Here is a 24320-nt window from a genome sequence, read left to right on the forward strand (position 1 = left end):
AAGTAATTCACCTTATTCTGGGATTCACATGTACCTAGAAGGCTGCTCTTAAAGCTAACATACAGATATCTTCATTTCCTGAGTATTTCCTGAAAGGAAGCCATGTGTTTCATAGTCATCTTTTGGTTGTCATTGAAGGAAGCCACATGTTTCATATACACATGTAGTCCTCTTTTGGTCAAGTAAGACAGATTGAAGGTTGATTTTGTTGATCCTTGTCCGTTCTACCAGAGCATCAGTAAATCCTCCACTCATTGCACAACTACTGGTGCTTCGTGTAAGAACTGACCAATGAGGAGATGGCACTGTCCGATCATACTGCAGAGGAAAGTTCTACAGATAAAACAATAACAAACAAACAAGACTATCAAACTGTAATTGGATTTTTTGAATGCTTAAGTACAATGTAGCTGAGAGACGAGGAGCAGAAAGGCAGTGAGAAATGTACGAAGAGTTGGGTCTGTATTGTTGCTGCTGTAGATGATATTTTTTTTTTTTAGCTCTCTGGCTTTGGATTGGTGTGATTGTTCGAACGCGAGAGCAATTGCATCTTAAGAGTTAATCTTACAGTTTACATTTTTTTTTAAAATTGAGCTGTCTTATCCCTTTTCGCGGTTTTACAGGCACTTCAAGAAGAGATTCGGCTGTCGCTCTTGCCAAGGTAAGATCAATCTTTTAATCTGGTGTGGAATGCTGCATGCGATACTAATGATATACAGTGTATTAGAACAAAGACAAGTGTTACACACCATTGTCAAATAATGGGAAATCCATATTTGTTTTGTTTTTGTTTTTTTACCCGGCAGAGTTAGAATGACCAGCTGTTTCAGATTTTGCGTCACACCAACTTTAAATGAGAAAACTGGTGATGTTCATCAATTTGTTCTTCTCTATAATTCATCTATGTACTCTTCCCTGTAAATATCAATGTTATTGATTAGTCCATTTGATATTAGCTAGCTTTGAGGGGTACATCAGAATTCATCTTTTAGTGATAATGAATTCTGTGATCTGATTGTTCAGTCAACCACAGGATACTTCATATTTTTTTCATTATTTTTTAATGTTTTTTTTTTTTATGTGGTCATTGTCCTATAGTATTTCGCATTATGCATTGTGCCTTCATTCAAGCACTAGGTGTATACATGTAATAGACTGTTTTGGTAATGAGTTTAAATTCTCAGCATGGTTTGTTCACGAGAGTTGCCTAAGCAACTGAAAAGCTTGTTGAAGGTTTGCCCTACCTAGCAACAACTAAAGAAATTGGTTTGGGTATTTAGAGTTGGCTTTGAACAAGCAAAATCTACCGCCAGCCAGCAGCTCTGCAGCAGTTATGAAAGAAAGACAGGAGAACATAAGTTAGTAGACCAAAATTTCTGAAATATGCATCATATTTTCATCTATAATTCTCCAATGAGATTACCAAATAAAATTGAGTCAGATGTACACTGTAAAAGACAAAATCATTACCCCAGCTTGTTCTCACAAAATGTAGGAAATATCTACGGTCTGATGACATAGTCTGTTCTGTTTAATGGATAAGCAGGGGCTAATTAATAGCATTGCCGCAGTGAGAAACAAATTGCCCAAGTCTATTCCACATCGTTGTGCATTTTAGAGACTGAAGACTTTTTTTCAAGAGAGAAAATTTGTTTCTAAGGGGAGAAAGAAATAAATGAAACAAAATCTGTACCCTACATTTTTTTTATTTTTATTTTTGTTAAGCACAGCCATTGCCTCTTGCGTGTCATGTTGGGCAGAAAAGACGTAACACAATACTGCTGTGATATAAGTGGATATGCACATTTTCAGACAACCTTGTCGATGATGTTGCATTGTGATGGTTGCTGTAGTATCATATTTAATTCCCTTTTCAACTTTCCAGTTGGTCAAACTTCTTTCAAGTTAAGACAGGTGAATTTGTCTCCATTTCAAGCCTGCAAAGCCATTAAGGATATGTACTCTACATTCTTGAGAGGCAGTATATTCTTGGGGATGTTATAATAAGCCAGTTTGTAATTAGCTCATGTATGCATTGGTACAAATGACCTTTCTCTTTTCTCACTTGGTAAGGCACTTCACTCGTTTTCAAAGCGGCATAATGCATAAGCTTGCCCGACGTAACAATTTATGGAATATGTTCAAACAAAGAATTATCTCGCGTTTAGAGCAGGTGATCAGAATACTCCATCAGTTGACAATTTAGCAGGCATCCATTTCATTGCTTTGTATTGAATGCAATAACAGCCTATTTCCTTTTATATTGCAAAATACCATTCTTGCTGTCAGGTGGATGTGCTGGCAAGCACCATTTAGATAAGGATCACTTGAATAATTATAGCATCACAGATCCACTCATCTCGGTGAATTTACAAACCGAAATGCCTGTTGGTACAAATGACCTGTTTCTGCTCATGCGCAAAGTGGAATTACCAACTGGTCTATTGTCTTGTTTGTTTGTTTGGTGTTTTTTTTGGGGGGGGTTTTGAGGGGGGAGGGGTGTACAATGGAACTTGGATTGGCAAGCATCAAAGAGCGCTGCTTCTAGGTGAAGTGGTGAAGTGTGGCAAACCTCTGTCGCTGAACGGAGCCATCTGTATGGCAAAGAATTGCCATGCAGCCTATTCTAAGTTAGAACACAAGGGGGAGCCCTTCTCTTTGTCCCTGTGATGGCATTCAAGGGTTCCTATTGTCGATACTCAAAATGACCCTGTTAAGAATAGTAACTCTCCAGTTTGTCAATGTAAATGGTGCAAACACCATGCTTGACCTGTAACATTCGTGTAATGTATAAAGATAATTCAGGAATTATTGTTTTATTTCACAGAGACACCTTTTGAACTTAAGCAGAGCTTGCATTGTTGTATTTCAGAAAATTACCTGTAACAAGGCATTTCATTTTTTCACATATTGTTTCTCTCAAACTATTGTACCATCTTATATTACTGTAACCAAGCAGCAGTTGCCAGTCTCAGAACCAAATCAGCACATTTAGTTTTCATAGTATCATGATTGGTCATGCTATCTCTTGATATTAAAGGGAAATCGTTATCGTTATCAAAGGGAAATCGTTATCGAGATAAGAATTTTTAAACGCATATTGAGAATGGTTCAGGGTGGGGGGCACAAACCACCCCTCCCCCAACGACACACAATCACATACATGCACTCCCATGATGCTGTGAAAACCAGTGTTTCATGGTTTGTTTTTTTTTATGCTTGATTACATGTATGAATCATATGATCTAATAAAGACTATTCCAGTTTTATGCAAATAATGCTCGAAATCAGGGTTAAATTCATATGTATACTTTTACTATGCACACACAGCAAGTTTATCTTATAAAGGGCCCTATGTTCAGCATAACTTAAAAGGAAATTATTTCCTTACTCGTGCTGCACCGATTTGACCCTTGGAAATGTTTTCCAAGAAAAAAAAAGATGTATAGTTGACGGTACTACTAGGAAATATTCATCGGGTTTTCGTATTGTTCATCTATCTGTACAGATTAGGGCATTGCTGCCGCATCTTGTTGAGATCGAGAATGGTTATTCTTCCCCCGACAAAAGGGAATTTCTCGTGAAAAAGAGGGTCTCACTAGGTTGCATGGTTTGGAATGGCAGGTAGCTGTGATGCATCCGATAGGAAAAGACAAATGTAAAAAAAAAAAAAAAAAATGAGTTGGTCAACCCAAATGATATATTTTGGTCTATTACAAAAAATCTTAGTCTGCAACTTTTTGTGTGTTTTGAGTATGGCAGTCACAAACTGTCGTATAGAAAATGTTTTGAGATGCAATGCCATGTGCTGGGTCTGATTTCCAGATCAGCTGAAAGAATCTGAAGTTTAGGAAAAAGAAAGAAGAGGCCTTTAATACAGATCAGCAGTAACTAATATGTCCATGCCATTCAGTAAGTTTGTACATTCTTCTCCAGTCTGCCTTCAGACAGGTTTGTGATTGGTCACAACTGTGGGTCACTTTCAGGGCAGAGATACATTAGGATTAGGGTCTGCATAGCAATGGACTAATTCACTAATTAGAATGTGATCTGACATCAAATCTGGGTCTTAGCGTTTGGAGGATTATGCATGGAGCGTCGACAAGATGTGTATGCTTGTATTTCACTAACGAAGACCGTCCTATCACTGTTGGAAAGTGATAACGAGTCGTAACCATTTCCTCCTTAGTCCCCTCATCCCCTCTTCCAAGTGCCTATCCCACTCCAGTCTGCGAGGGGATAGGGAGCATTCTTTTAAGATTTTTTGTTCTTCTTCTTCTGTTTAACTGAAAAGCATTGATTTCTTCATCCTGTCGCTTTCCCCTCCCCCCGATAATCAGTCGCTGCTGAGCAGGAGGGATTCCTGTGCCGTAAGTAGTCTCCCCTTGTGCCTCCCACACTGTGCTTTATACCTTCATTGTTTCACGGCCACCGTGTCACCATTTGATCTGTTTGGACTCTGGCCCTCGAACAGACCTCGGGAGCAACTGGCTTGACAGCCCCTTTCTATATTCCTATCAGTGTTCCACCCACCCCCCCCCCCCCAAAAAAAAAGTCTCTTTCCATTTCCTCTTACCCATCCCCACCCCTCCATTATGTTCCACCTCATTTTGAACTTTGTTCTCAACTTTCTTTCCCCACTTAACCCCCCCCCCCCCCCGCGTCCTACTCTAGCTAAGTTCATTTCTTCACACTATCCCTTCCCTCTCAGACCTGTCCCCAGTCCCAACTCCCCCTTGAGTTTGCCCCTTCCTCTTGCATGCTAAAATTTGCCTGAGTATATATGAGTGGTGTATGTATGTGGGGGTGGGGGGGGGGGTGGGGAGAGGGGGGCTAATGAAATATCCTTCCTTCCCCCTCTCATCGTTGCCATGTAGTTCAGCAGTAGGGGGGGGAAAAGTCAGCCGTTTGTAGTACTCTGGCCGGCAATTAGTCAGGCAATACTGGGATGTGTCATCTACTTTGTAATTTCTGTGGTAGTTGAGTTGACGTGACTCGCTGACAAACTTTGTGTGCAAAGCTTTGTTTTTTTTATAGTCTCACTTGCTTCTGTGTTGATGGTGGCAGTGCTGGTTGTCTTTATGGCAAACTGAGTTCGCTTTGCTAGAGAAGTTGTATAAACGTTGCGGATGAATGGTGTCACGCTCTTTTTGGATATTATTTGGAAATACGCTCATTGGATCATGTAACAACGTACTCTTTCAAGAACGGTAAGGCGATGTGCAATTTGTCTCAAAAAAAAAGGAAAAGAAAAAGAAATCAAGACTCTTGGTTTGATTAACAAGTTAAAATGGTGTAATTTTGCAGATATTATTGCATGTTCTTGTCTCAGGAAATCTACTTTGTACAACAAGTTTCTCCTATACGGTTAAATAGTCCTCCACAAGGTAGTTCTCTAGACTTAACTGAATCCACTGAATTTGAAGCAAATGGGTCTTGCCCTAGACCTAGTAGGACATCTGACTCTCTGTCAAAAGTTTTCAGAAAGCATCTTGAGCAGTCAGAGAAAATAGGAAAGCTACCCCCTCCCCCTCCAAAAAAAAAAAAAAAAGTTTTACATCTAGAGGTATATGTCCTGAGCTGCAAGGTGGTGTATTATATTCTGCTACAAAAGCTAGCATCCTACAAGATGTAAGAGACTGAACACACAGACATGGTAGAGTCAGTCTGAACTGTTCAGAACCACTGGGTTTCCAAGGCAACCGCTTAATGTCATGTGATACTCCTATGTTCAATGTCTAGTGAGTAGCCTCACTGCTTGGTAAAGCAAAGAATACACAGTGTATGTGTGCTTCAATGCTTTTTTTTGTTGTGATTCCCTTAGCATTTTTTTGCACATCTCCGAAAGTAGGATTCTTGCACGACAAGTGTTGCTGTATCAGCTAGAGTGTAACATGGAGAAACTACATATGTTTTCAATGAATGCAAAACTAAACTTGTCGGTCTTGGTTACCATGTGTAAGTTTGAGAAATTTGTGCCTAAATTAAAGTAACTCAAAAGATGGTTTTAATAGTGAACACCCGTGTAGTTCTTGCAACCACACAGGGAATAATGTGTAGCTGCAATTTTGTAGATAGTTGTCTTGGATGGACAAAAATACTTTGATAGAATTTTGGAGATGTAACCCACATTGAAAAGATGCGCCAAGATAGGTTAGGACTTGGTAGTATGTATGATTTGTGACATTGTGTTATAAGTTGATGACTTTTGTGCTTTTTTTGTTGTTGTTGCTCTTGCATGACTCGCGTCAGATGGTAGAGATATCGGTGTGTGTCAATTTCAAAAGTTTTCAGTAATGAAATAGCACAAAAAGTGAATGACTGATCTGTAGCATTACAAGTCATCAATCACTGCATGAGGCCATTTGAATGTCATATTTTGTGCAAGATTTTTTCTTCTTTTTTTTTCAAGTGAAATTTTGTTACATATTTGTTGAATTTTGTGTCAATGGGAATGCTTAACCATCCCTCCATGGAATATTTTATTGTTTGATTCCACATTATATGATTATAAAGCATGTAAATTAAAAGGAAAAAAAAGGTGTAGGTAGAAGTTAATGAAGTTTGACTTTGGAGCAAGAGGACCGCCACAAATTGCCTCTTGCATGGTTTGAGCGGTGAACGTTCGGTGCTGGCAGTGTACTGGCCGGACATCGTGATGCGTTCGGACGGTGCCTCTGTGTTCCCGCTGCCTCGGGCAGCCGGTGCAAAGTCCAGACAGAAGGCGTAATTTCCATTACCGACATCCATTAAGGAGCAGCGGCCAGAGCTGATTGAATCTGTCCTCTTTGACCATCGTCGTGAGAGAGATCGGCGGTCTCACCAGATTATACTCCCCGTTTTGCAGGAAAGGAAGAGAGAGGAAAAATGGGTTCATCCTTTGCCCATGGGTGATCCCCCGGTTGATTTTCTGTCTATGTGGTGAAATTAGACAAGAACTTTTGTAGGTTTTATGTGAGGCGTTAAACTTGTTGAATGAAATGATATCATCAGAGAACATTTGATAGATATCATCAGAGAATATTTAATTGATATCATCAGAGAATATTTAATTGATTTCTCCTTTTCTGCCCTGCCCCCCCCCCAAAAAAAAAAATCAAACCAATTAACAAAAAGCAAGAAAGACAAATCAATGAGTCCTGATGCGATCTTTCCATATTTCAAATTTCCTTCAAATTGCCAACCAGTAAGAAAGCTTCCATGAAGGTAAACTAAGGTGACTACAGGTGGACTACACGCATAAAGTTACGGGCATGTTTTGTGTAAAGCTACTACATAGGGTTTGCATAGCATGTCCCCCAAAGTGAGGCCGGAGGTACAACGACGTGTACTTCAGGGGCTGAAATATTCATTCATACAGGAATTCAAGGAAGTGCTGCCTAATTTCATCAACCGTTGCTGGCTAGGGTGGCCAGGTTGTGATTTATTCCCAACTTCTGCAATGTGAACCCCCCCCCCCTACCTTCTCCGTTTCCAAGCAGTCTGTGTGGATTACATATCCCAAGCCAGGTGCCTTTTCCCCCGATCTGCTGTGCCTTGATAAAATGCGTAATCCATGGATCATTTCCATACCCCCTCCCCCAACCCACAACCCTACACAGTCAAGTCTGCATATTTGGAGCCCTACAATGTGTGATATGCAACATTCTGTCTTTATATCCCATTTTATTACAGTGCCGAACATTCAGGCTTGGGGTGGGATCGGATCTTTGATTTAGGCGGGGAATGGTGGGGTACCACGGACGAAGGGGTGAATAAATCTTACTGCTGATCAACAGTCAGATCAATATTATTATTAAACATTAAAGTTTCATGAAACTATCAAGCGCTGATCTGAAAATATCATTTCGTACAATGTAGTTTTAAAAAGAACAGAAATTGTATTCCACAAGGGGGGGGGGGGTGGTGGGTAGTAAGGTTGTCTTTTCTACCCTAACATATTCATTCTCATTTGCATCAAGAGCTGTATTTTCTGCTAGTTTATATTTTTTCATTTCTGTTCAAGCTTTGATGATCAAACCCTCATAAGATACAATTGGTTTTGAACACACAAGTGTTTAGAACTATTTTTGCCTGAATTGAGATGTTTTTAACACACTTTTAAGAAGGTAAAGGGAAGGTTGGGAGTTTGGAGCACAAGAGGAGCACTAGTAATTTCAAGCACAAACCCATCGTGACTTTCTCAACTTTTTTGGCAAAACCCTGTTGTAGTGTTTATGTTGTTTGAGTCCTTGACTGATGGCATCCAGTCTTGAGCTCTATGAAGGGTATCATTGTGTGTGAATTGATACCCATGAGACTCCCATGGGAGACCCTCGTCTATCACAACTTGTCAAACCACGAATATGAAACGAGATGAGAGAGACGGGACGAAAGCGTTTGAGATGCCGCAGCTGCCGTGAACAAGGCAAATGACATACTGCAAGTCACAGCCTTATGCCCTTCACGCCCGGAAGGTTGCGATATTTTCCTCGTTAGAATGGATTTTTCTCATCATTTCTTCTTAGAAAATTTGTTGTTTTCATTATTTCATTCAATAAGCTGTCCCTGTAATTTCTACCCTAAGTAACTACTGGTGTTGCTATTGCTATTACTACTGCTGCTACTACTGCTACTACTACTATTACTACTTCTACTACTGCTACTAGTACTACTTGCAATTGACTTTTCTGTACTTTTACTACTACTTGTACTATTGCTGCAACTGCTTCTAATGCTTCTACTAGTGCTATTACTTTTATTGCTACTACAAGTACTACTACTACTTATACTGTATGGTACTATGACTACTACAGTACTACTTCTACTATCACCACTACTAGTTCTTCTAGAACGTCTACTACTTAACTGCTATTACCACTACTGCAGTATACTACTACTACTACTACTACTACTACTACTACTACTACTACTACTACTACTACTACTACTACTACTACTACTACTACTACTACTACTACTACTACTACTACTAGTAGTAGTAGTAGTAGTGGTATTACTGCTGCTGCTGCTGCTACTACTACGACGACGACGACTACTACTACAGCTACTACTACTACTACTACGACTACTACTACAACTACTACTACAATTACTTTTGCTCCTATTTTTATTCCTATCACTTAAATCACTACAACCATGATTCTTTTTCCACTTCAGTTAAAACATACTACTCCCATGTCAAGACCTCTTTTCCTCGTTATACATGTAAGTCTTCCCTCGATACCTCTCATTGAATGTAAATCACTAGCTTCAGCTCTCGACTTGAGCCGGGTGTATGCATGGCAGCTGTTTGATAAAGTTTGCAAGGTTTAATCTCTCTTTAGTATTGGAGGTCCCCCCTGTTGGTCCTAGCCCGGGGTGAGGAAGTTCCTCTTAGCACCCCTGGGCCAGGTTCGATTATGTCGTCTGGGGGGCACTCCAGAGCCAATTTCCTGGAGACGGTGGATTGAATTTGTAGCGCCGCAGTTTGTTGTCCTGTCACTCAGCAGTATATCGCATGCACCAGAACAACTCAGTGCTCTCTAAAAAACTGTGTCTGTGTATAATTATCTTATTCTATTTCAGACACTCCAAACTTTCTTGGGAGAACAATTGCATCCTCGTAGAGTTGTCATCTTACAAACTTGACTTTCCATACATCGTCAGGACTGTTGTCCTTGTTTAGGAATCAAATTTGCTTCAAATAAAGTATGCCTATTCTGAGAGATAAGAGAGAATAAGAACACTTGTAGGCATTTTTAATGTAACTGGCTTCATTTTTGCCCTCACATATAAAGAGCTGAATACATTTTTTTCCACTTTGTTTTGTTTTGTTTGTTGTTATAATTGTTGTTGTTGTTGTTTTTTTGTTTTTTTTTTGTTGTTGTATAGACATAACCGTGAGTTGTTCAATCAAAAAAGGGAAAAAAAGTCATATCATGGTAACATGTTCCAACACCTGTATGTCTTTAGATGGCCACAAGTAGAAAAAGAAAATGTTTATTGCAGTAAAGTATATCACACAGTTTGTGTTCCCAAACTTTGCCCACATTTTTAATTTGCATTGTGTGTGTGTTTCTTTCTTTTGGTTTTCTATTTATCCATTACAGAAACAGAATGATGGATATGGGTTAGATGGCAAAGGGGGTGCCCTACCAGCAAACAATGCTAACTCTTCTTCCTCATCGGCCAAGTCCTCACCCAGTGCCCAAAACATACCGGTGGTTCGTCGGCAGAAGCACAACCTGCAAACAGAACAAACTCGTATGAATCATCTCCTCCAATTTGTTTTTTCTCTCTCTGTGTTCCTCCAAAACCCATCTTTTCATCTCTTCCACCCCTCCCCCCATAGAATAATGATGTAATTTTGCAACTAATAAACATGAATACTAATCTTTGAAAGAAGATGCAGGGATACATTTGGGAATAACTACAAAATCTTCTCTATTTTGAGTTATCTTTTGTAGATGATAATTCTGAATTATTAAGGGGGACAAAAGAATTGAAAGTATATAAATTTTTTTATAATAAGGTATTTGCTTCAACTATGAATGATATAATATGGGTTTGGGAAAGTAAAGATTTTCGCAGATTTTCTTTTTGAGATAATGCAGAGAGTTGCACATGTGTCATATCAAAGTGTGCCACTGTGAGATAATCTATTATTTTCCCATTATAGTTAGACAGTCATAAAATGTTTATGGGGGAACGTAAATTTGATATGATGTATAATGCCAGAGGAACAATGGTATCATGATATGTGGATGGATTCTTGTTTTAAGATGTGAATGGTATTATTAATGAAAAGAGGAAAGTAATGTACATAAGTTTTACAATGAGCTGTGGCACCCATAAATGTGGGTAACTTTGTTCTTTTTGCCTTGTTTTGCAGGAAAACAGCGAAGTGCGTCTATGCATGATACCCGACTGTGAGTATGCCTTCCCAAGGATTATTTTGTTTTTTTGTCACCCACAAATACATATTATGGAAATCTTGAAGCTATGTTTATACAATATATCGTCCCTAGGGGTGACAAGACCTCATGTCTCAAAAATGAAAAGTGATGAATTTTCAGGAGAGCGAAAATGCTTTTCCTTTTTTGAAACATTTTTGCAGAGTAACATCAGTGTTGATATAAGGTAACGCAGAAACATTGTTTGGGATTATATTGATAATTGTGAAAGCTGGAAAACCCAAATCAATATATATGATTTGTTCAAAATTGAGTTACATTGTACACAATGTAGGAGGGTTTTTAGATATATGCCAATTGAGATACGAGGTCTTGTCACCCTAGGAATGATGTACTGCTTGTAGAGACTAGTGGCTCTGTGTATAGTGTGTCCCAGTCCAATTTACAACTTTCCTAGCAAGTGAAAATTGGTAAATTTGGACAGTGCACAGGCATATTGAAATGGAAAAGCACTCCAAATGCACACACGCATCAATCTATGTACAAATATCATGTGTATATATGACCCGTCACCACGAAAGCCCAATGGAGTTGTGCGCGAGCCTTTTTATTCAGAACTTTTGAATTTTTCTGTCTCCAAAAGATTTCTAGGGGATATAATTTGTCCCACTTTATTCCATAAACTTTCTGCAGAAGTGCTGAAATAATTGGCCCCAATATGAAATGTAAACACTGCTTTGAGAAAATTGCCTCTGAAATTACAGTGGAGTGAAACAAGGAAGAGATTCAGCAAGTAAGCATGAAGTGTCCATCCAAAACACAGAGTAATATGCTTCATGAAAACATGAAGTTCTGAGTTGGAATGCGTCCTTTGTCTCCAAGATTCAGACAGGAGGCTATGAAGAAATCAGACTTTTTTTTTTTTGTTACAAATGGAAGAGTTCATAATTCTCTGGCATACATTTCTAATCCCCTTATTTTGCCATTATCTTAGAGATAGTGTTTGCAACTTCATTCGGGCAGTGTGTGACTGGTTATGTATACACTTGATGCACTCAATTTGTTGCAGCTTTTGAGTACAGCTTATAAATGTTGTGTGCACACTGAGCTGAAGTATAAAAGCGTGTGGCTGCAAAATCTGTATGCTTCATACAATATTTGCGTGACAGCATTATGTCCCTGTGCCAAACACCGTGCCCTGACAACATGTGTTTTATCCCACCCAAATGGGACAATCTTCTGTGAATCCCATACCAGCTATGTAACACCTTGGCAAACACAAACGGCATACTATGTGTATAGACCCTTCCTTTGCTCTAATTTCTATATGACCTTAATATTCCCCCATCCCTACCTGCTTTCCCATTGTACGTTAAACTCCCATAATCTGTGTCACGGGATGGCTAATCCATTTTTATTATCTCCTAAGTGTCCATTAAGCAGGGTAAAGAAGGAAAAATGTGTAGTCACCTAAATATCAGTGCATCAAGACACGCAACATTATTCAACCTCCACCCCAACTCCTGTGACGAACACACACGTGCAAGTGTGAGGGTGTCCTTGCCAAATTATGACGTCAAATAATGATTGTGTAGAATTCCCCCCCCCCTCTTAAAATTGGGAATTAAAGAATACAGCTGAGATAAATTGGAAAGATGGTGTGATGTGAAGGTTAAACAAGTTTAACCTTACGTTTACATTTTTTCCCCTACTGCTTTGTGGGATGCATTTTTAGCACATATTAGGGAAATACTCGTCCCATACGCAGATGACTATTGTATGTTGGGTAGATTGGAGAGACACAGAGAATTAGAGGCTGTGTTCAAGTTCAAGTTAAAATCTATATCGTTTTTCTACAATAAAATAGTATACACAACCTCTAAGTGTAAATCTGTTAGATATATATGACAGTAAAAAGCAAAGGGAGTATTCAATACCATAAAATACTTTACCATTATCCTATATGATTTAAAGCTAGTTGTAGATTGTAACTGTGACTTCCATTTTAATAGTGTACAAAGCTTTGCTGGGTGCTCCTTACCATGCAAAGCAAAGCGAAGCAAAACAAAGCAAAGTGAAGCAGAGCTATGCATAACAAAACCAAATGAAAGGGCTGTCAGATACTTGCCATGCTAACGCCTCATGCTCTCTACAGCTTTTTCGCTGCACTCCTCGTGTTTCTTGAACAGATGAAAGGGACCAAAGACTTGTAGTTATTCCAGTTTAGCTACGTAGGTTGTGTATCATCCTAAAAAGGGCTGGGAGGGGAAGGGGGGGGGATGATAGATCCCACAGGCTTTCTCTCACAATGCAAATGAAATGTTAAACAGTGTTTTGTCATTAAAGGAATACAATATGAAGGAATACGATTATATGAATTGTTATGCAGCCATGGAATTCCTTGTTTACTTTTGATCTTTTGTTGAACTAGTTTGTTGAGCTAATCATCAATTTCTTCATGAATGTTTGTGTGAACACACAAAAACCCAGAAATGTTAATTATTTATTCCTCTTCCTTCGCAACCTGTTACATGGGTGTTAATGCAGTAAAGCAGTAAAGTCACTCCAAAGCACGATCAGTGGGAGCCTTCATGTATTATTTGACTTCCCTTTGTATGGAATTTAGCACATTTCTGTGTGTGAGGAAAAGAGGTATATATTCAAAAGAAATCATGGCAGGCATTATCAGCAAAATCACCTTGAGTGAGGGGACTTTGGGATTATTTCATATAAAAAAAAAAAAAAAAATTGAGTCAAAGCGTGAAGCCGGAGTAAAGGGTGGCAAGATTAATTAGAATAACCCCTTGCCCGCACTCCTTTTTCCGCATGCTGTGGTGTAGTTATGAAATCCTCAGAAGTGAGTTGGAGGGGTTACAGGAGGAGGATGAAGGAGATGAAGAGGAGGAGGATGAGGAGGAGGAAGAGATGGAGATGGAAGAGGGGTAAATGCTCTCGCCAGTCCAACGAGTGTCTTTGTGTGTCCACTCCTATACTCCAGCACACAGACTTTGCAATTGCTTTTACTTACATTTAACACATGGCCCATCTTTCATTCTTAGCTGGCACTTCCTCTCTAACTTTCAAGCGTGTGCAGATTGTTTGGAAAGTTCTCCCTTGGGCAACAGGTGGCTTAACATCTTTGTGTGTCCAAATAGAAACATGATTCAACTCTTGTATACAGTGTATACCCTTTGTGTTCAGGCAGCTGAAAACCACATTTTTTCTTATTGAGTGATCAACGTTTGCACCTCCCATGAGTCATAGTAATAAAGTCTGAAAGAGGTTGGTCTAGTATGGATACCTGAACAAAAGAAAAGTTCAAAAAAAGAAGAAAGGAACACATTTACATCTTTGTCTCTCCTGTATTCTTTTTTTTTTTTTTGAGGGGGGGGGGGGGGAACTGCACCGGCATAAAATGTGCAGGATCTTTTAATCTATGATTAATTTGTAGAAGATTAAGAGGAGGAAAAACAATTTGAATCGTGATATTAGAAAAGGGCATTGTAACTGCATTTACGCGCTGATAGCCTGCATATAGAAATGTAAATTTGAGAATAATTTTGCTACCATTTGTTATCCTAAATTTCCGGGACAACTGGTAATTAACTTTGTGATGTGGCTGAAAAAAATCATTAAAATAGGTGTACCATTTATGAACTTTACATATGCTGATAGCATAAAAACTTGAGAGTTGCGTGCCTATTGTGAACAGATCACAAATGTCATATTGTTAAAAATTTGTAATGTAAAGTTTGATTGAAAACTAATCGTAAGTACATTGTATCGACCAACCCATGACAAAGACCTGCATAATTACCTGAACACAGTTCAGGATTTATCATTAATGGTATGAATTTTGAGTAGTTCTCTGCCATTATCACAGTGGGTAATATACCTGGGATACATACAGTGTATCATTGCACACACAATTTTGTTGCATAACTGAGTGCATTGAGAAGGTTTTGACATACGGGTTCATGTACACTTCGTGGGATGTGGTTATTTTCACCTAACAGTGTGGTGTATAGACTGTACACTTGTGTTTTTGTATGTTGCGTAAAATCTGCTTTTGCTTGCACCTAATGCGCATTGTGTGTACTTCACTGTGTGCACCTGAGCTCTTCATTTTCTTTGCACACACACACCCACCCTGCCCACTTGCTGCCCAAAGGCCCCCAGTAGATCCCCTGAAGCAGATCGCTTTCTTCAGAATCGTTGATTCGGAGGAGGAAGACGAGGAGTATGATTACTTGTAAGTCTGTGCACGCCAAATTGTTCAATCTCTCTCTCTGTCTCGCCCCATTATTTCAATACCTCAGAGATGCACGACACACATCCACACAAAGTTCATCAGACTCCCCCACCACGACCCCTTTTCACACTGATCTATTCTTTACAATGTACAATGAACACTATGATCAATTTACTCAAAGCCCTTGCACACAGACTCTGACCAATGATGTTCCATATGAGGCCATACTGGCATCCTGGTTCTGATCATGTCAAGTTTTATTTATCCTATTATCTAGATCCTCAAAGATTGCTGCTGCGTTAATCCTATGAATTTGATATTTTTACCAATTTGATGAAATGAATTTTGCCTGAACATGATATTACTACAGACTTTATCACACTCTGTCCATGTAGGAGGTTTTTCTACTTTGAGATAGGGGCCCATTTATGTAGGTTTCAAGATAACTAGTGGTTTTGGGAACAAGGTTAGACTAAGTATTTTGATAAAGATAAGAATAAATTGTTCTGTGAAATGAAGAATTGGCAGTGGAATTAGTAATGTGAATTTGTAGTTTCTGTGCAGGCTACTTCATTGTGCCCATAAATTCCACTGTAATTTATAATTTCCTTTCAATATTGCACCATCATCCAATCATGATCAAAGACATTGAAGCAGAATGAAGTAAAGCCTGCCTCATCTTAAAAAAAAAAAAAAAAAAATGATAATAATTAATATTAGTGTTGGAATTGTTGTTGGGTTTTCATAGTTTTTTTTTTTCCATGTCTGAAAGGAAAATGCAGCACAGCAAGCCTTGGGTAACCAAACAGCTCTCAGAATTGGTTTGGTCAGAATCAGAGCGCAAAAGGCCTTCAATAGGGCTCATGCCGTGTACATACTACAATCACTACAGGTCCACTCCACTCACCTGCATACTCCTGTTCTGCTGTCACCCCAAGTCACTACACATTGTATAATATATCGTCCAGTTGTAACTACAAATTGTTCACAGTGATATGTTTAAGCTTTGAACTCTGCATTCTTTCTTTGTTTGATGGTGATACCCTGGGTACTCTCTAAGCGCTTTTTCTCTTTTGCCAGCATTTTCAGTAGTCAACAAATTTATCTGTTCTGTCTCTTGGATTGGCTATATTGCATCATTGCATGAAAATCTGTTGTTTATTTTCTATTCTCAATATCTGATGCTTTTTAATAGTTGGAAATTTGTTTTCAGCAATAGCTCATTTGAATGTGACTGGCGTAGAAAGTGCATATGAATTACTGCCAGTTGAAATTTGTAACATTTCTCCTCTGTTATTTGTACAAATGTTCATGTGGAATGCAGTGCAAAGAAAAAGCACAGTGGTACACTGTAAATCATGTCACTGTACATACAATTGTATTTTGAATTGTAACCATCATATTTCATCATACAAGTTCACAAATTACAGCAAAATCACTTGACATTATCACAGTGCTCTTTTGATCTTTGAGTGACAAATGTTATGCCTGAGTGTGCTATTTTAATTACAATATTACTCCATCCGATTTGGGGGATTTATATTTGTACAATTGGGTATGTTTGAGATAAGCTAGAAACTCTCCGCTTACAGAGGCTGAAAGATGCCACAAGTGATCAAGAATACAATAGTCATCTTTTCAGCTGAATCCATTTCTGATATAAACCACAATCTGAGAATGAGATTTGACTGTGAGGTTATGCTCTCCAGTCGACATTGGTGGCATTTTGTAAGTTTTTCAAAGTAAATCTGTAGGGTGGAGGTTTGGATGGGAAGGCCAAGGTCACGGTCACTTACGTGAACTGTTTTGTAGATAATATTTGAGACTTGCATGCCGTAGACGTACATGTATGAAAAGTTATGTTATCTGCAAATACTTGTGTTACTAATGTATCTGCAATGGCTAATTCCAGACATCAAATTGAGAGTCCTGTCATGAAATCTTACAGTTGGTGTGGGGGAGGGGGAACCTTCACAAGTTCTGTTTGAATTAGGCCTACATTGAAGGAGGGTTTATGCTGCTCTCTCTGGGAGGGTCAATGTAAGTTTATTCTCATATGGGCATTTTATTGGGAAGGAAGGAAGGAACAGAGTAAAGAGTGTTAAAGGTGTGATACCACTTTCACACCATGTCGTAAGGTGACGTGAAATCTGAAGTTGTTTATCTGAACAGAAGGATATGACAACTTTTCATCAATAGATGTTTTGAGAAACAGAACATCTCTTTCATTCATTTGGGTTTGTTGTTGTTGTTTTTTTTTAAGTTACAGTGTTAATTTATGAGAAAGGATACAATCAATTTTACCATTCTATTCTGAAAATACATGTAGAATGTATGCTTGAAAATTTATGGACTTTTTGTCGTGATATTGACACTTTGAAACAAATTTCTCTGAAACAAATTTTTTTTTTTTTTTTGGCATTTTCTGGCAAATATAGAAGGGTGCAATAGAATGGCTGTTGGATCAGAACAGTGAAATAGCTGAAACAGGATATAAATTTATTGATTTGATAACTAGTGCAAAGTGGTCATCATAGCCAATGGAACTCTAGCCATGTAAGCAATTCAGGAACTAGTTGAAAATATCTCATTTCCCTTGTGTCAGAGTGTGATTACAGGGACCTGCTGAAAAGATTAGGCGCTAGACAATGGATTTTAAGGGCGGTGCAAGTGTTCCCCTCTGAATTGCATGGGATTAGGATTAAAGGGGGTGCATATGAAAAGGGCTCTTGTTTGATATGGAAACAACTAATTAGTGGTATCCTGTTCTTTTTCATACTCGGCCTTCGGTCACATGTTGTGAGCTACTGGCATTGTAAATTCTGTAACTTTAAACAACAGATTTCATAGAGTTTATATTGTAAGTAGTCCATGGTTTATGAAATTATAAAGATATCTAAAATAATGTCATTGAGTTGTTTGGGAATCTGTGCTGTGACCATGTCAATCCAATTGCTTTCATGCACAGAAATGAAAGAAAACTTGGGTCATTTCAACTTGGATGATACAAGTGTAGATGCGGTTAGTCCCACAGAAAAGTGATAACAAAGAGAAGGGGCCCTTTGTAATCATATTCTTCGGAAGTTGTGAATGATCGTGATGACATTTTGTCCAGTCTGACAAGTTATGTCATTGTTGCCTCAGACACAAATACATTGTACTTTCGTTACCACTACCACAAGTTGCCATGTTAAGGTATTTGTATCCACACACTGAGCATCAAAGTATCATCCACTCTCATGTATCATTGCTTATTCAAGTACTCACAGCTTGCACACTGAACCTAAAAATCATTCAGGTTTTCTATGTTTTTATAGGAACCTGAGTTATTCATGAGTTTACAATCAAACACCAAATAAAGATCAGAGATCATATGATCATACGTAAAGTGCATATGTTAAAAGTTTTGTTAGCAAGCGTGTGAACAGTTTTGTGCAGAGGACAAAAGAATATGCAGATAAGTGTGTATCAAATGACATCTTTTAATGACAAACATCATACTAAATTAAATCCTGTGAATTACTGTGTAACTGAGAGATGTTCGTCTACTTGTCCTGTGTTTGTTGCACATACAAACAATGTTTTGATTGCTGTGCTGACTTTTGATAACAGAAAGACTACTGAAAGACCATATATTTCGCTCAACACTCAAACAAATAAGATTAAAATGAATGAGGGATGTCATCCAGTATCAAAGAGAAGGCAAAAGCCAGGCAAAAATCACACAAAGTGATTACATCAATTATTGTCACACCTTCCCAAATAGTGCTTTCCAGCCTTGTTGAACAAGGGATATACAAATCAACATATCACAGTCCAGTAGCATGTATGAAGTCAATGATACCAAAATAAATATATGGGTTCTCAGGTCAAAAAGTGCATTTGATAATCCTTCTACACCGTACTTCAATTCTGTTTCAGCAAAAAGTACACACACACGCGCAAAAGAAGTGTGTTGTGTAGTTATCAAAAAAGATCAAGTACAGTGTATTTCTTTGCTCTAAATTTCAATTACAGATCATGTATTGTCTGATTTCCTTTTGTGCTGTTGCTTCACACAAAATTCATTGTGATTCAAATGTTCTCATCTTTCTCAAGAACACTGTTCTGTTTTAAGTGTTCTGTACTGTATATCTTCTCAGTGCAACAGTTGTAATTGAGTTTTGCTTGCTTGCTTTTTGTATGTTTTGTGTTTTTGCATCACTTATAGTATAGTACTTCCACTTTTTTTCACTTTGTGCTTCGCAGTTTGCCTTTCAGCTTTCATACCCATCAATGAGAATGCTTTCATTCCCTGCGTCACTTCTGTGGTGGTACTATGAACTATGCAACCTGCAGTTATATAAGATACACATCAATGTATGTATGGTGACAACTGTCGTTGTACTGCACCCACGCATCTGGACTTAGTAGTGTTCGATCTTAGAGTGCACTTTATATCTTGTCCTGCTCTTTGTCGTATCTCTATGTCTGTCAGGTTTGTTTGGTGTTGGGCATCTAATGTTTTCGAGAAGTTTTCATGCTTTTTTTTTCCCTTGTTGCTAGTGTGTTCTCACAGCACAGGTAATTTCCAGGTACAAACTTACATACAAGTGAAATCATGATTCATATTGCAGCAGTCTTTTGCCTTGTCAGATTCGCAGTGAAAACTAAAACTTCTGAGGTGTTGAAGATTGAGCAATTTTGATGTCAGAATCTGCTAATGATATATTGGTGAAAACTATCATTGGTTAAATTTATAACGGCTTTTTGGTTAATTTAGCTTTGATATCAACACTGAACATTCTCTACTCAACAGTGTTGTTCATTACTGATGAAAAAATTTTCATCCGTAGGCTGGAGGCATGAGTCTCATACAAATGAACTGTTTCTGATGTTTGAACTTATACAGGTGGAAACTCTGTTTTGTTTGCAAAATGTCAGTAAGAAACATCCATACAATGGGCAAGATTATCTTCCTGTAAGGTTTCAAATCATCAGGCATTGTAAGGATAGGAAGACTGAAACCTTGGGAAATCCCGTTTCCATGGAAACGGGAGGACATGAACATTGTTCTCATTCCACTCGGTGGCATCTTCCTAATTTTCAGCTCCGAGAACGATGAATCGGGCGGACACAGCTCACTAACGGCGGAACGCAGGAGGCAGGCGCGACTCTCACTCACGGAATTCCTCGCGGATCCGCTGAATTTCACCGATGAGAATTCTCTCCAGCAATCAGGTGAGATTTTAGAGAGTCCGCGAGCGTAGGATGCCGAGTACTTTGAGAGTGCTGCCCAATCGCAGAGAGTGTGCATAAGCGGGAGTGTGAATGAGCAGGATGTGCTTTACACTTTCAAAACTTTTGTACGCATGCACCCATGCTCCAAATGACGTCATGTCATGTTGCCCAGACTGGCAACTGAAGTTTAACATTCCTCCAAATGGTGGTTACCACGGAAACAAAATGTAGCCAGAAGGAAGGTACAATGCTGTTTATAGTGAATGGGGTCAAAAGACATCTTTCTAAACTTGAAGGTGTTGTGCAAAGAAATATAGAAAAAAAAAGAAGTGTCAAATGAAAGTCTATGCGTGCAAGTCATACAATGTACATGATATCCATCGATGATCCTGTTTGAAACTCAAAAAGTGAATTGCTTGACTTCATGGCTTGCCTCTGTCAGTCAAGACAAGTCCTGCAAGTGTCAGCTACTCTTGGAATGTTTGAATGTCGTAAGCCACTGGTGAACTGTTGATGCTCAGAGCCCTGAAAAAAAAATCAAAAAAGAGTAAAAAAGGGCACAGGTTTGAAAAGAGACCTTAAATAATAAAGAAGTTTCTTAGATGTGACAATACATGTATTTCATCTGCAGTGAGAGTATTTGTTGTGGTATTATACAGTCCCGGGTTTTGGTGGTATATGATTGTATTTCCACATAAAAGTCAATATCATGACATTGTGACCAATGCAAGATATTTTTATGAAGTGCAAATTCTGTGGTGAAGATTATACCTACTACTTCTTGAGCAAAGTATTTAGATGGCAAAGGGAATCACATGTTTTGTCACCACTTTTCCCCTTATCATGATGTAATGATGTTTAGCCAGGGAGTGATACTTTAGAGCTGGCAAGTCTCTCTGGTTCTACGGAAGGCTTTCTGAAAACTTCATTATCTCCTCATTTACAGGTGGTAGAAATTTAAGAAATATCCTGGAATTGGGGATCACTTTTGCCCATTGAGATGCATGAAACATTTGCAGGTATCTCCCCGTTTGCTCTTTGGAATCGCCCCGAATTTGGATGCAAAAGTGTTGGCAGCCGTGCAAAGGGTATTTTTCTCTTTTTTTCCCCCCCATCCAGCGAATGTCATGGAGCCAGGAAGGACCTCAGTCTTAAGGAAACTTAGTTTTCTCAAGGTGGGCGGCCAAAGGAGAGAAAAGAAGGTAAGGTAGCATTCGGCCGTGTTTGGAATAAAGACTGTCACATAAAATTCCCACAGTGGGAAAGATGGACTTGAGGTAGTACCTTTGAAAGTGATAGCTGTCATGGTTTTCCAAGTGCGTGGGAATTCCCATGTGGTGCCTGCCAAATTTCTCAAAATTGCAACCTTGTAGCTTGCATGTGCTTCCATAAATTTGATTCCACATAGAGTTAAGTCGTCCCCGTCATGAAAAAAAAAGTGCATTTCCTGTGACGTATGGGCAAACATACAAAGTAGAAAGGATTAAGCAACCTACATGCTCACGCACAGAGTACCAGTTGTGAATGTGTGAAGAACAACATATGAGTCGTAGAATGGCAGCCAAGTAAAGTTAAGCAGAAACGATGGTTAATTCTGTTTTATCATCAATTTGTAAAGAATAGGCAGACTTCCCCACTGATTAAGAGTTTTGTGCATTTGGTGTAGTATGTTAGCTCTCATTTCCATATAAAAGGTCAGTGACGCATAAGTGAAAATTGACATTAACCATTTAATTGTGACCATTCTGGCGGTTTGACATTGTACATGAAGTTTCATATTTATTTATTTATTTTTATTTATTTATTTATTTATTTATTTTTTTTTTTTGCCATTGACACATTTCACAATGATATTAAAAACCTAATAATTTGTATTTGGCTTATTTCTTGAAAACAAAATACTTTTGATAATTATTTGTATGTTCAGGGAGACGGTTTCTGTTCAGACACAATGGTTGAAGTATTTTATTGTAATGGATTGATTATTTCATATGAATCACTCTCTTTGATACCAGTGTAATCATTTGTGAATTTTTTAAGCATTGAATGAGCTAAATCCTGGGCCTCATTGTAAATTTGTTTCCCTGTATTGCATCTGATCTGTGCATAATGTGGGGATGGAAAAAGTTCACTCTAAAACAAGTATGAGAATTCCTTGCACACAACTTTTGAGGACATTGAACATGAATGTCAGCAGAAGTAGAAGTTGCCACATGTGTATCTCCATAGTGAAAACAAAATTCTTCTTTGCCTGCAGAATTGTCAATTATTGCTTCATCACATACACACTCATATGGTATGCATGTGTGAAATAACTGTAATAACTTGATTTTAGTTCAGGTGACAATGAAAATGCAAAATATTTACCAAAAAGGTACGCTGGAAGTACTGCAATCTTAGCTCAAACCTGATAGTGGTTGCTTGGAATTTTTCATTACTGATGATTGACAAATGAGCCACTGAAGTATCCATCGATCTTCCGCTCCAGAGTGAATTATGTGCAGCTTGTTTGAATAAATATGATTGCTAGGGCACAATCAATGATCACGTAATGTTCTACCTACCCACAATGCCGAACAAGGAGGGCTCTTCTGGAATTAAAGTTGTATAATGCATATGATCAAAATCATTCCACACTTTTGATCTCAAAATACTCCAAAACAATTCATCAGCCTGGCAAATCACATCAGCCAGTTAAACATCTTTCTTGGTAGACCCTTGCAATGTATTGCAACCAAATTCCAAACAGTAGAAAATGAATTTTGAGCCACTTTTGAGAACTATGTTTTAGCTTTAATGAGTACTTGCCCTTGAAGCAAGCTTTTCCTAGTTCATAACCTTGTTCGAACAATGGGATGTGAAAGTTTTATCACTAGTTTCTGTGAAGCATGGGAAGGAGTGTGCCATATTCAGCAGTCATGAAAGTTAACATTGAATTAGTATACATGCCAGGTCACCTGTAGTGATCCTTTCAGTCATCTTGAAGATGAATGGCGTAATGTATTGCATGGCTGTTATGTCACTTCAGTACCAGAGTTCAATGTAGGAAATCTGTTACCGCATGAGTTGTCACTGTTGGGGTACAACGAGTGCCTATACCTGCTCCAATCCCCAACCTCGCAGCAGCAATCGGCTGTTAACCCATTTCGTATGGGAACCTGGTGGTCTGCGCATTAAGTCTATGTGCATTTCAGAATTCAGTATGGAACGGGTTAAGGGTGACTCGGCTGCCTGTTGGTGTAAGCCACCAGGGTACGTGCACAGATATATCCCTAGTTGCTTTGGTTGATCCAGTCAGAAGGGGATAGGGAGGAGCCCGGAGGAGCTGTACTCATTGTTTCAAAGAGACGCTGACTCATCCTCCTTGCAAACGATGAGTGGAAATTAATTTGGCCCCAGCGAGAGGGGCTGTGGAAACTTATGAGGAGATATTGACGAAAACAGCTGGCAGTCCTACCATCAAAATTATGGAGCTACAAGATAAAATCTTGCTGTGTCTGAGCCACTTCTACGGTAGCATTGTGCGGCACTGCCAACCTAGACACACCCTTCGTAGTGTGCTGCACCATGAAGGCTGCTGCCCCCCTCTTTGAGAGCAGCAGGTGGTAGATGGGGAGGAGGGGGTATAAAAGGGGGACTCTGATGGGTCTTGGGACTCTCCGCCACCGATGATGACGGCATTGTCAATGAATGTCACATTTGATGACTGTCAAGTTGTCAGATATGTATGACGGGAGGACTCAGTGTTTATTCATACAACCAGAAAACACTTCAAATATTAGTCAGTGCCCCTCCCCCCCCCCCCCCCCCACACACACACACGCTCACAATTTCTTGTTCAGATACAGTTTAGTGAAAAGAGAATCTTCCCTTTCTTTCTGGTTGAACTTAACCCTTATGTGCTTAGACCTGTGACTTATTACTTGTAATGCTTTTTTTCATCAATATTCAAT

The 24320-nt window shown here is 38.8% G+C and overlaps 1 protein-coding gene across 1 annotated transcript in view; it reads left to right on the forward strand.

The window, feature by feature from the left end:
• Window positions 1–24320, forward strand: part of LOC140231217 (uncharacterized) — a 209337-nt gene that overhangs the window by 121968 nt on the left and 63049 nt on the right. The window contains exons 15-20 of the mRNA XM_072311362.1: window positions 10069–10245; window positions 10874–10910; window positions 13736–13837; window positions 14992–15147; window positions 20237–20367; window positions 21487–21569. Of these exons, the coding sequence (XP_072167463.1) occupies window positions 10069–10245; window positions 10874–10910; window positions 13736–13837; window positions 14992–15147; window positions 20237–20367; window positions 21487–21569 (686 nt within the window). The remainder of the gene's footprint in view (window positions 1–10068; window positions 10246–10873; window positions 10911–13735; window positions 13838–14991; window positions 15148–20236; window positions 20368–21486; window positions 21570–24320) is intronic.

This window comes from Diadema setosum, chromosome 7, assembly GCF_964275005.1.
Source record: "Diadema setosum chromosome 7, eeDiaSeto1, whole genome shotgun sequence".
Taxonomy (NCBI): Eukaryota; Metazoa; Echinodermata; class Echinoidea; order Diadematoida; family Diadematidae; genus Diadema; species Diadema setosum.